This window comes from Salmo salar, chromosome 01 (assembly GCF_965601325.2).
Source record: "Salmo salar chromosome 01, fSalSal1, whole genome shotgun sequence".
Taxonomy (NCBI): domain Eukaryota; kingdom Metazoa; phylum Chordata; class Actinopteri; order Salmoniformes; family Salmonidae; genus Salmo; species Salmo salar.
In genome coordinates, this window is record NC_138291.1 from 130823242 (window position 1) to 130836114 (window position 12873).

The 12873-nt window shown below is 44.6% G+C and overlaps 1 protein-coding gene across 7 annotated transcripts in view; it reads right to left on the reverse strand.

Annotated features, from left to right (window-relative positions):
- Positions 1-12873, reverse strand: part of LOC106560362 (mitogen-activated protein kinase 10) — a 145029-nt gene that overhangs the window by 83863 nt on the left and 48293 nt on the right. For all 7 annotated transcript variants that reach the window (XR_006756964.2, XM_045687903.2, XM_045687882.2 and 4 more), the window contains exon 3: positions 12614-12783. Coding sequence is in view for 6 of the 7 variants with exons in the window: in XM_045687903.2 (XP_045543859.1) it covers positions 12614-12783 (170 nt within the window). In the remaining variant the exon portion in view is untranslated. The remainder of the gene's footprint in view (positions 1-12613; positions 12784-12873) is intronic.

Here is a 12873-nt window from a genome sequence, read left to right on the forward strand (position 1 = left end):
ATTTCTTTACCCTAACAGCTGACAAAACTCCCTACACCTGTCCTCCTCTCCCAAGTAAAGGCGCAACAGTGGTTCTTTAAAGCCAGAGATAATATATCTTTCATGACCTACTGTACCGTCATCGTTCCCTGGGATCATAAGAACATTAGTCACAGGAAGCCATTTCTAAGGAGGGCATCTTTGTGTCAAATGATCAGCTGAATGTCAGAAGTCACCATAATAGGAAGGAATAACCACGTATGTGTGTGTGTGTGTGCGTGTGCGTGTGTGTATATATGTGTAGGTTATTACACTGTGCAGTATGCGATATGCTGACTCAACAGAATCCCATCACAGCAGAAGCAAAAGCTAATTTATTTCCAATCAACCAGAGCGTTAGATTACTATTCTGGCACCAGGCCTTCAGAGGAATAATAGATGTGTCTGACAGTGTTAGTGTTCATCATATGAACTACCTAACAGAAATTGCAGTGTGTTCGTCATACGAACTAACAGCAATACACAATTTACTAAATGAGAATAGTCTACTATATCTTGGAATAATCTATTTACTCAGTTTTGTAAGATCTCCTTTATTTATCCTCATTTCTATATTGACATTCAAAACAATTGCTAGAAACCTTGTGGTGAATATCAAGTCTATAAAACAAAGAGTAACATTAGAATTCGGGAGGTATATTGTAGCTATATCTTTCTATGAACTCTGCAGGATGGATGGTGTGGCCATGGAAACATAAGCATAATGTTCATGGAAAGCTTGGAGCCAATAAGGACCTTAGAAAGACATCACTCTGAGAGCCATGTGATGTAAGGGATGGGGTGACGTTCTCACCACTAGCCCAACCTGCTAATGCATCTGTCCTAAGATGGTGTCTATCTCTGTCTGAAAGCTCTCTGACCAGGCTGTGGGTCATAAAATACGCAGGAATACACCGATCTGAATGACTGGGGAAGATTACAACCATGGATAGTCTTAACCACAACATAGTGCAATCTGTTATACCCTATAATACGATTCAGGAGACGTTCCCCTGCCCTACCCTATGCTTTGACCTCTTTCTCCCCTCTCTCTCCAGATGAAATCTTGCGTCTTGTGACGGCCGGCCGCCCAACAACCTGCCCGCTTGACCCAATCCCCTCCTCTCTTCTCCAGACCATTTCCGGAGACCTTCTCCCTTACCTCATCTCACTCATCAACTCATCCTTGACCGCTGGCTACATCCCTTCCGTCTTCAAGAGAGCAAGAGTTGCACCCCTTCTCAAAAAACCTACACTCGATCCCTCCGATGTCAACAACTACAGACCAGTATCCCTTCTTTCCTTTCTCTCCAAAACTCTTGAACGTGCCGTCCTTGGCCAGCTCTCCTGCTATCTCTCTCAGAATGACCTTCTTGATCCAAATCAGTCAGGTTTCAAGGCTGGTCATTCAACTGAGACTGCTCTTCTCTGTGTCACGGAGGCTCTCCGCACTGCTAAAGCTAACTCTCTCTCCTCTGCTCTCATCCTTCTTGACCTATCTGCCGCCTTTGATACTGTGAACCATCATATCCTCCTCTCAACCCTCTCCGAGTTGGGTATCTCAGGCGCGGCTCACTCTTGGATTGCGTCCTACCTGACAGGTCGCTCCTACCAGGTGGCGTGGCGAGAATCCATCTCTGCACCACGTGCTCTCACCACTGGTGTCCCCCAGGGCTCAGTTCTAGGCCCTCTCCTATTTTAGCTATATACCAAGTCACTTGGCTCTGTCATATCCTGACATGGTCTCTCCTATCATTGCTACGCAGACGACACACAATTAATCTTCTCCTTTCCCCCTTCTGATAACCAGGTGGCGAATTGCATCTCTGCATGCCTGGCAGACATATCAGTGTGGATGACGGATCACCACCTCAAGCTGAACCTCGGGAAGACGGAGCTGCTCTTCCTCCCGGGGAAGGACTGCCCTTTCCATGATCTCGCCATCACGGTGGACAACTCCATTGTGTCCTTCTCCCAGAGTGCTAAGAGCCTCGGCGTGACCCTGGACAACACCCTGTCGTTCTCCGCTAACATCAAGGCGGTGACCCAATCCTGTAGGTTCATGCTATACAACATTCGCAGAGTATGACCCTGCCTTACACAGGAAGCGGTGCAGGTCCTAATCCAGGCACTTGTCATCTCCCGTCTGGATTACTGCAACTCCCTGTTGGCGGGGCTCCCAACAGCGGGGCTTCCTCCGCACACTCCACTGGCTTCCAGTTGAAGCTCACATCTGCTACAAGACCATGATCCTTTCCTACGGAGCTGTGAGGGGAACGGCAACTCCGTACCTTCAGGAGCTGATCAGGCCCTACACCCAAACAAGGGCACTGCGTTCATCCACCTCTGGCCTGCTGGCCCCCCTACCTCTGCGGAAACACAGTTCCCGCCCAGCCCAGTCAAAACTGTTCGCTGCTCTGGCACCCCAATGGTGGAACAAGCTCCCTCACGACGCCAGGACAGCGGAGTCAATCACCACCTTCCGTAGACACCTGAAACCCCACGTCTTTAACCTGTTAGGTCTAGGAGGCAGTATTGACACGGCCGGATAAAAAACGTACCCGATTTAATCTGGTTACTACTCCTGCCCAGTAACTAGAATATGCATGTAATTATTGGCTTGAGTGGCCCAACCACTCACTGGACCCCTATGATCACTCGGCTACGCATGACTCTCTCTAATATCAATACGCCTTGTTCATTGCTGTTCTGGTTAGTGATTATTGTCTTATTTCACTGTAGAGCCTCTAGCCCTGCTCAATATGCCTTAACCTCTTGGGGCTAGGTGGGACGCTAGCCATCAACAGCAGGTGCATTTCAAGAGCGGCAAATTTGAATCCAAATAAATGTCAAAATTCAAATTTTTCAAAAATACAACTATGTTACACCATTTGAAAGATAAACATCTCCTTAATCTAACCACGTTTTACGATTTCAAAAAGGTTTTACGGCGAAAGCATAAATTTAGAGTATGTTAGGACAGTACATTTACAAGAGTTGTGTGTAATGTTTTGTCAAGTCAAAGACAGGGTCACCAAAACCATAAAACCAGCTAAAATGATACACTAACCTTTTACAATCTCCATCAGATGACACTCCTAGGACATTATGTTAGACAATGCATGCATTTTTAGTTCTATCAAGTTGATATTTATATCCAAAAACAGCGTTTTACTATGGCATTGATGTTGAGGAAATCGTTTCCCTCCAATAACCGGCAGTCAAGTCAGCGTCACAAATTAAATAATTAAAATTAGAAAACATTGGTAAAATATTATATTGTCATTTAAAGAATTATAGATTTACATCTTTTGAACGCAATCAACTTGCCAGATTTAAAAATAACCTTACTGGGAAATCACACTTTGCAATAATCTGAGCACTGTGCCCAGAAAAATACGCGTTGCGATACAGACTAGACGTCATGTTGGGGAGATCTAAAATCGAAAATACTATGTAAATAATCCATTACCTTTGATTCTCTTCATCAGATGTCACTTCCAGGTATCACAGGTCCATAACGAATGTAGTTTTGTTCAAAAAAGCTCATCATTTATGTCCAAAAATCTCCGTCTCGTTAGCACATGATGTAAGCCAGCCGGACTTCTCGTCATGAACGAGGGGAAAAAATATATTTCCGTTCGTTCAAACATGTCAAACGTTGTATAGCATAAATCATTAGGGCCTTTTTTAACCAGAACATGAATAATATTCAAGGTGGACGAATGCATAGTCTTTTATAACGTATTGGAACGAGGGTACCCAACATGAAGTAGCGCGCCAGGTGTCTAATGGGACATCACCGTTCCATGGCTCTTGTTCGGTCAGATCTCCCTCCAGAAGACTCAAAACACTTTGTAAAGGCTGGTGACATCTAGTGGAAGCAATAGGAAGTGCCAAAATATTCCTAAACCCCTGTGTTTTTCAATGGGATAGGTTTAAAGTCAATACAACACATCAGGTATCCACTTCCTGTCAGAAAATGTCTCAGGGTTTTGCCTGCCAAATGAGTTCTGTTATACTCACAGACACCATTCAAACAGTTTTGGAAACTTTAGAGTGTTTTCTATCCATATATAATAAGTATATGCATATTCTAGTTACTGGGTAGGATTAGTAACCAGATTAAATCGGGTACATTTTTTTTATCCAGACGTGCAAATGCTGCCCCCTAGACCCAACAGGTTAACCAACCATTTAGTTCCACCTCCCATATATGCAGTGACATCACCTGGTTTAAACGTCTCTAGATACAATATCTCTCTCATCATTACTCCAATGTAATCATATCGTACCATACCTTTGTCTGTACATTGTGCCTTGAATCTATTTTATCGCGCCAAGAAACCTGCTCTTTTTACTCTCTTTTCCTAATGCACTAGACGACCAGTTCTGATAGCCTTTAGCCGTACCGTTATCCTAATCCTCCTCTGTTCCTCTGGTGATTTTTAGGTTAATCCAGGCCCTGCAGTGCCTAGCTCCACTCCTACTCCCCAGGTGCTCTCATTTGTTGATTTCTGTAACCGTAAAAGCCTTGATTTCATGCATGTTAACATTAGAAGCCTACTGTCACGGCTCTCTTCGTCTTCTGACGATATAGCGAAATCGTCGTCTGAAAATGTAGACCAATACGCAGCGGATGTCGTGTTCATCTTTGAATTTAATTAATCGCTCATGTGAACACGATACAAAAACAATAAACAATGACAGTGCAACAGTTTTGCAGGCTATCCTAACGCAGTGCAAAAACAATCACCCACAACAGACAAACACAAACACACCCTCATATATGGGACTCTCAATCAAAGGCAAATAGACAACACCTGCCTTCAATTGAGAGTCCCAACCCCAATGAACCCAAACATAGAAACAGACACACTAGACTCAACATAGAATTACATAAACATAGATCATAAACCAAAACCCGGAAATACTAAATCAAACGCCCTTTTACCAAAACACCACCCCGAACCACATAAAACAAATACCCTCTGCCACGTCCTGACCAAAGTAAAATGACAATTAACCCTTATACTGGCCAGGACGTGACAGTACCCCCCCCCCCCCCCCCCTTAAAGGTGCTAACCCCGGAAGCACCTTAAGAAAACAAGAAAAACAACCCCAAACAACAACAAAACAAAAATTCCCCCCTTACTAAAGGGAGGGAAGGGAGGGTGGCTGCCGTCAACGACGGCACTGTGCTACACCCCCCCTCCCCAACCCACCTATATCTGGAGGTGGCTCCGGTTCTGGCCGTTCCAGGCAGTCGGGCCACTCTGGCAGCTCGGGGCAGTCTGGCCAGTCTGGCAGCTCGGGGCAGTCTGGCAGCTCTGGCAGCTCGGGGCAGTCTGGCAGCTCGGGGCAGTCTGGCAGCTCGGGCCACTCTGGCAGCTCAGGGCAGTCTGGCAGCTCTGGGCAGTCTGGCAGCTCGGGGCAGTCTGGCAGCTCGGGGCAGTCTGGCCACTCTGGCAGCTCGGGGCAGTCTGGCAGCTCGGGGCAGTCTGGCAGCTCTGGCAGCTTGGGGCAGTCTGGCAACTCTGGCAGCTCGGGGCAGTCTGGCCACTCTGGCAGCTCGGGGCAGTCTGGCCACTCTGGCAGCTCGGGGCAGTCTGGCCACTCTGGCAGCTCAGGGCAGTCTGGCCACTCTGGCAGCTCGGGGCAGTCTGGCCACTCTGACATCTCTGGGCAGTCTGGCCACTCTGGCAGCTCCTGACTAGTGGGTGGCTCTGGCGACTCTTCACTGACGGGCGGCTCTGGCGATTCCTCACTGACGGGCGGCACTGGTGACTGTTGACTGGCGGGCAGCTCTAGTGACTGTTGACTGGCGGGCAGCTCTGGTGACTGTTGACTGGCGGGCAGCTCTGGTGACTGTTGACTGGCGGGCAGCTCTGGTGACTGTTGACTGGCGGGCAGCTCTGGTGACTGTTGACTGGCGGGCAGCTCTGGTGACTGTTGACTGGCGGGCAGCTCTGGTGACTGTTGACTGGCGGGCAGCTCTGGTGACTGTTGACTGGCGAGGCTGGGTTTACGCACTTGAAGCCTGGTGCGTGGTGCTGGTACTGGGCGTACCAGATTGGGAACACGCACCTCCAGGCTAGTGCGGGGAGCGGGAACAGGACGAATGTCCATCCCTAACTATAACATTTTCCGACAAGATAGAACGGCCAAAAGGGGCGGTGTTGCAATCTATTGCAGAGATAGCCTGCAGAGTTCTGTCTTACTATCCAGGTCTGTACCCAAACAATTCGAGATTCTACTTTTAACCTCTTGACGGTCGCCTAGGATAGGGGGCGCCACAGCGCATTTTGAAAAAAATGTGTGCCCATTTTAAACGGCCTACTACTCAAACTCAGGAGCTAGGATATGCATATAATTAATACTTGTGGATAGAAAACACCCTAAAGTTTCTAAAACTGTTTGAATGGTGTCTGTGAGTATAACAGAACTCATATGGCAGTCAAAACCCCGAGACAGATCAAAACAGGAAGTGGAATTCTGAATTGCGGACTCAACTTCATCACGTTGCATATTAATCACACCGTGAGCAATGGTTCATTGAGCACTTCCTATTGCTTCCACTAGATGTCCCCAGTCTTTACAAAGTGATTTGAGTCTCCTACTGTGAAAACTGACAGAATGACACGCTGTGGAACGTGGTCACACGGAGAGGGCCATCACCATTATGACGCCGGCGCCCTTGGCTACCCTCCCCTTTCGAAACGTTTATAAAGACAATGCAATCGTCCCCCTTGAATCTTATTGGAGCTCTGGTTGAAAAAAGGCCCTAAAGATTTATGTTATACAACGTTTGACATGTTTGAACGAACCTAAATAAGAAAACATGCATTTTGTTGAAAGAGTAGCCCCGCGCACGTCGGAACTTTTGGTGCAGCCTTCAGAACGCGCTAACAACAACAAGCTAATGGAACATAAAGGATGAACTTTTTCGAACGAAAATACATTTGTTGTGGACCTGGGATACCTGGAAGTGCCTAAGGATGAAGATAATCAAAGGTAAGGGATTATTGACAATAGTATACAAGACTAGATTTGATATGCGATTGTTCCAAGATGGCGCTGACCTGTATTGCTAGCCTATTGTTCTGAGTATCGCATCCCCTTTTATCGCAAAGTGTGATTACCCAGTAAAGTTAATATTAAATCTGGCATTACAGGTGCTTTCAAGAGATATTCATCTATAAATCTTAGAATGACAATATTACATTTTAAAAATGTTTTCGAATAGTAATTTAGTAAATTGTAGCGCTGTTTCATCGGATGCATTTGAGGGAAAATAGTTAGTCAACGTTACGCACCGATGTAAAATGCTGTTTTTATATATAAATATGAACTTTATCGAACAAAAGAATGCATTTATTGTGTAACATGATGTCCTAGGTGTGTCATCTGATGAAGATTGTCAAAGGTTAGTGCTGCATTTAGCTGTTTTTTGGTTATTTGTGATGCATGTGGTTGGTCGGAAAATCGCTATGTGGCTACTTTTACGATATACTCCTCTAACATAATCTAATGTTTTGCTTTTGCTGTAAAGCCTTTTTGAAATCGGACAACGTGGTTCGATTCAGGAGAGGTGTATCTATAAAACGATATAATTTGAAAAAAATAATGAAAAAAATAAATTATTACATTTTGTTATGCTAATGGTGATAGGATTTTTCGCTGGATGTCCGAGGCCGCACAGGGGTTAAAAATACACCTTTCCAGGAACAAGTCTCTCAATGTTGCCGCTTGCAATAGACCACCTTCTGCCCTCAGCTGTGCCCAGGACACCATATGTGAATTGATTGCCCCCCATCTATCTTCAGAGCTCATGCTGCTAGGTGACCTAAACTGGGACATGCTTAACACCCCGGCCATCCTAAAATCTAAGCTTGATACCCTCAAGCTCACACAAGTTATCAATGAACCCAAATCCGTGAACACGGGCACCCTCATAGATATCATCCTAACCAACTTGCCCTCCAAATACACCTCTGCTGTTTTCAACCAAGATCTCAGCGATCACTGCCTCATTGCCTGCATACGTAATAGTTCTGGTATCCTGGAAGGATATTGACCTCATCCCGTCAGTAGAGGATGCCTGGTTATTCTTTAAAAGTGTCTTCCTGACCATCTTAAATAAGCATGCCCCATTCAAATAATGTAGAACCAGGAACAGATATAGCCCTTGGTTCTCTCCAGACCTGACTGCCCTTGACCAGCACAAAAACATCCTGTGGCATTCTACATTAGCATCGAATAGCCCCTGTGATATGGACCTTTTCAGGGAAGTTAGCAACCAATACACACAGGCAGTTAGGAAAGCTAAGGCTAGCTTTTTCAAACAGAAATTTGCATCCTGTAGCACAAACTCAAAAAAGTTCTAGGACACTGTAAAGTTCATGGAGAATAAGAGCACCTCCTCCCAGCTGCCCACTGCACTGAGGCTAGGAAACACTGTCACCACCGATAAATCCACTATAATTGAGAATTTCAATAAGCATTTTCTACGGCTGGCCATGCTTTCCACCTGGCTACCCCTACCCCGGTCAACAGCCCTGCACCCCCCACAGCAACTTGCCCAAGCCTCCCCATTTCTCCTTCACCCAAATCCAGATAGCTGATGTTCTGAAAGAGCTGCAAAATCGGGACCCCTACAAATAAGCCGGGCTAGACAATCTGGACCCTCTCTTTCTAAAATTATCTGCCGAAATTGTTGCAACCCCTATTACTAGCCTGTTCAACCTCTCTTTCGTATCGTCTGAGATTCCCAAAGATTGGAAAGCTGCCGCGGTCATCAAGGGGGAGACACTCTAGACCCAAACTGCTACAGACCAAAATCTATCCTACCCTGTCTTTCTAAGGTCTTCGAAAGCCAAGTTAACAAACAGATTACTGACCATTTCGAATCCCACCGTACCCTTCTCCGCTATGCAATCTGGTGTCAGAGCTGGTCATGGGTGCACCTCAGCCACACTCAAGGTCCTAAACGATATCATAACCGCCATCGATAAGAGACACTACTGTGCAGCCGTATTCATCGACCTGGCCAAGGCTTTCGACTCTGTCAATCAACACATTCTTTTAGGGGGAGACAGCCTTGGTTTCTCAAATGATTGCTTCGCCTGGTTCACCAACTACTTCTCTGATAGAGCTCAGTGTATCGAATATAAGGGCCTGTTGTCCGGACCTCCAGCAGTCTCTATGGGGGTGCTACAGGGTTCAATTCTCGGGCCGACTCTCTTCTCAGTATACATCAATGATGACGCTCTTGCTGCTGGTGTTTCTCTGATCCACCTCTTCGCAGATGACACCATTCTGTATACTTCAGGCCCTTCTTTGGACATTATGTTAACCTCTTGACGGTTGCCTAGGATAGGGGGCACCACAGCGCATTTTGAAAAAAATGTGTGCCCATTTTAAACGGCCTACTACTCAAACTCAGAAGCTAGGATATGCATATAATTAATACTTGTGGATAGAAAACACCCTAAAGTTTCTAAAACTGTTTGAATGGTGTCTGTGAGTATAACAGAACTCATATGGCAGTCAAAACCCTGAGACAGATGGAAACAGGAAGTGGAATTCTGAATTGCGAACTCAACTTCATCATGTTGCCTATTAATCACACCGTGAGCTATGGTTCATTGAGCACTTCCTATTGCTTCCACTAGATGTCCCCAGTCTTTACAAAGTGATTTGAGACTCCTACTGTGAAAACTGAATGAATGAGACGCAGTGGAACGTGGTCACACGGAGAGGGCCATCACCATTATGACGCCGGCACCCCTGGTTACCCTCCCCTTTCGAAACGTTTTGAAACACAATGCAATCATCCTCCTTGAATCTTATTGGCTCTCTTGTTGAAAAACGCCCTGAAGATTTATGTTATACAACGTTTGACATGTTTGAACGAACCTAAATGGGAAAAAAATGCATTTTCTCGAAATGGCTGTCCCGTGGCCGACGGAGCATTTGGATCAGCTTTCAGACGCGTTAACAAGAACAAGCTCTTGGAACATAAAGGAGTAATTTTTTCGAACGAAAATACATTTGTTGTGGACCTGGGATACCTGGAAGTGCTTTCTGATGAAGACAACCAAAGGTAAGGGATTATTGACAATAGTATACAAGACTAGATGTGATATGCGATTGTTCCAAGATGGCGCTGACCTGTAAAGTTAGCCTATTTTTCAGAGTATCGCATCCCCTTTCATCGCAAAGTATGATTACCCAGTAAAGTTAATTTTAAATCTGGCATTACAGGTGCTTTCAAGAGATATTCATCTATAAATCTTAGAATGACAATATTACATTTTAAAAATGTTTTCGAATAGTAATTTAGTAAATTGTAGCTCTGTTTCATCGGATGCATTTGAGGGAAAATAGTTAGTCAACGTTACGCACCGATGTAAAATGCTGTTTTTATATATAAATATGAACTTTATCGAACAAAAGAATGCATTTATTGTGTAACATGATGTCCTAGGTGTGTCATCTGATGAAGATTGTCAAAGGTTAGTGCTGCATTTAGCTGTTTTTTGGTTATTTGTGATGCATGTGGTTGGTCGGAAAATGGCTATGTGGCTACTTTTACGATATACTCCTCTAACATAATCTAATGTTTTGCTTTTGCTGTAAAGCCTTTTTGAAATCGGACAACGTGGTTCGATTCAGGAGAGGTGTATCTATAAAACGATATAATTTGAAGAAAAAAAATGAAAAAATAAAATTATTAAATTTTGTTATGCTAATGGCGATATGATTTTTCGCTGTATGTCCGTCCCGCATACGGGACGGAGGCCGCACAGGGGTTAACTAACCTCCAGACGAGCTTCAATGCCATACAAATCTCCTTCCATGGCCTCCAACTGCTCTTAAATGCAAGTAAAACTAAATGCATGCTCTTCAACCGATCGCTGCCCGCACCTGCCTGCCCATCCAGCATCACTACTCTGGACGGTTATGACTTAGAATATGTGGACAACTACAAATACCTAGGTGTCTGGTTAGACTGTAAACTCTCCTTCCAGACTCACATTAAGCATCTCCAATCCAAAATTAAATCTAGAATCGGCTTCCTATTTCTCAACAAAGCATCCTTCACTCATGCTGCCAAACATACCCTCGTAAAACTGACCATCCTACCGATCCTCGACTTCGGTGATGTCGTTTACAAAATAGCCTCCAACACTCTACTCAACAAATTGGATGCAGTCTATCACAGTGCCATCCGTTTTGTCACCAAAGCCCCATATTCTACCCACCACTGCGGCCTTTACGCTCTCGTTGGCTGGCCCTCGCTTCATACTCGTCGCCAAACCCACTGGCTCCAGGTCATCTACAAGTCTCTGCTAGGTAAAGCCCTGCCTTATCTCAGCTCACTGGTCACCATAGCAGTACCCACCCATAGCACGCGCTCCAGCAGGTATATCTCACTGGTCACCCCCAAAGCCAATTCTTCCTTTGGCCGCCTTTCCTTCCAGTTCTCTGCTGCCAGTAACTGGAACGAACTGCAAAAATCTCTGAAACTGGAAACACTTATCTCCCTCACTAGCTTTAAGCACCAGCTGTCAGAGCAGCTCACAGGTCACTGCACCTGTACATAGCCCATTTTTAAATAGCCTATCCAACTACCTCATCCCCATACTGCATTTATTTACTCATCTTGCTCCTTTGTACCCCAGTATCTCTACTTGCACATTCAACTTCTGCACATCTACCATTACAGTGTTTAATTGCTATATTGTAATTACTTCGCCACCATGGCCTATTTACTGCCTTACCTCCCTTATCCTACCTCATTTGCACACACTGTAAATGTACTTTTTCTACTGTATGTTTTTTTTATTCCATGTGCAACTCTGTGTTGTTGTATGTGTCGAACTGCTTTGCTTTATCTTGGCCAGGTCGCAGTTGTAAATGAGAACCTACCTGGTTAAATAAAGGTGAAATAAATAAATAAAAAATAAAAAAGTATGGTTCAGTTTGGCTGCATGGTGGCTCTGTGGACAGGAAAAAACATTCATGCAAGCTCATTGGCTCATGGCGGCCATATTGTTTAAGCTACAGTCCTGCATTCAAAAACATGGGTACATTGATGTTACGTACCAAATTTGGTAGTGATCATTTAAGCGGTTCTGGAGAAGAAGACGTTTAAAGTAGTCAACATTAATACAAATGGTCCAAAATACATCAATCGCATATTGCATGATCTGTTTGATGTTGAGTTCTAATATTTGGCAAGCATGGTAAAATGACAGAAGTAGCTCATCCTAGGGCGATGTGCCCTATTTGTCCTAATGGTGGCACAGTGGGCCCACAGCTTGAACCCCAGCATTGCTGCTTGCAGCTTTAATAATCCATTTGGTATTCTTCTATGACTCTTCATTAATCAAACTCATGGTTTTTATCTCACACATACTGTACAAACACATATACAAATACATGTGCCACCTTGATACACAGTATAAATCTTTGCAAAGACCATAATGCAACGACCAAAAATTAAGTTATACAGTTGGTTTTTCCTCTATAATGTACATTTTAATTCACTACACTATAAAGAGTGTAAAATGAGGATTCCAGTACTCACCAGACGATTCCCTGAGCTCCAGAACCGATGGGTTTTAGATTCTGGTAACGTTTGAGAACTGTGAAGGTGGAATCTCCTACTTCCACACTGTAGAACTGGTTGTCCACTTTGCATTTGCTCATGTTGTAATGCTTACCAATGTATGACACATCCAATTGTTTACCAAAACCCTGCAGTAAACAAACAAACAAAGGTCAGTGACGTAATGTTCACCTCTTTGACTGGCTCTACCACCAGTTGAATTATTACATTTAAGTAAT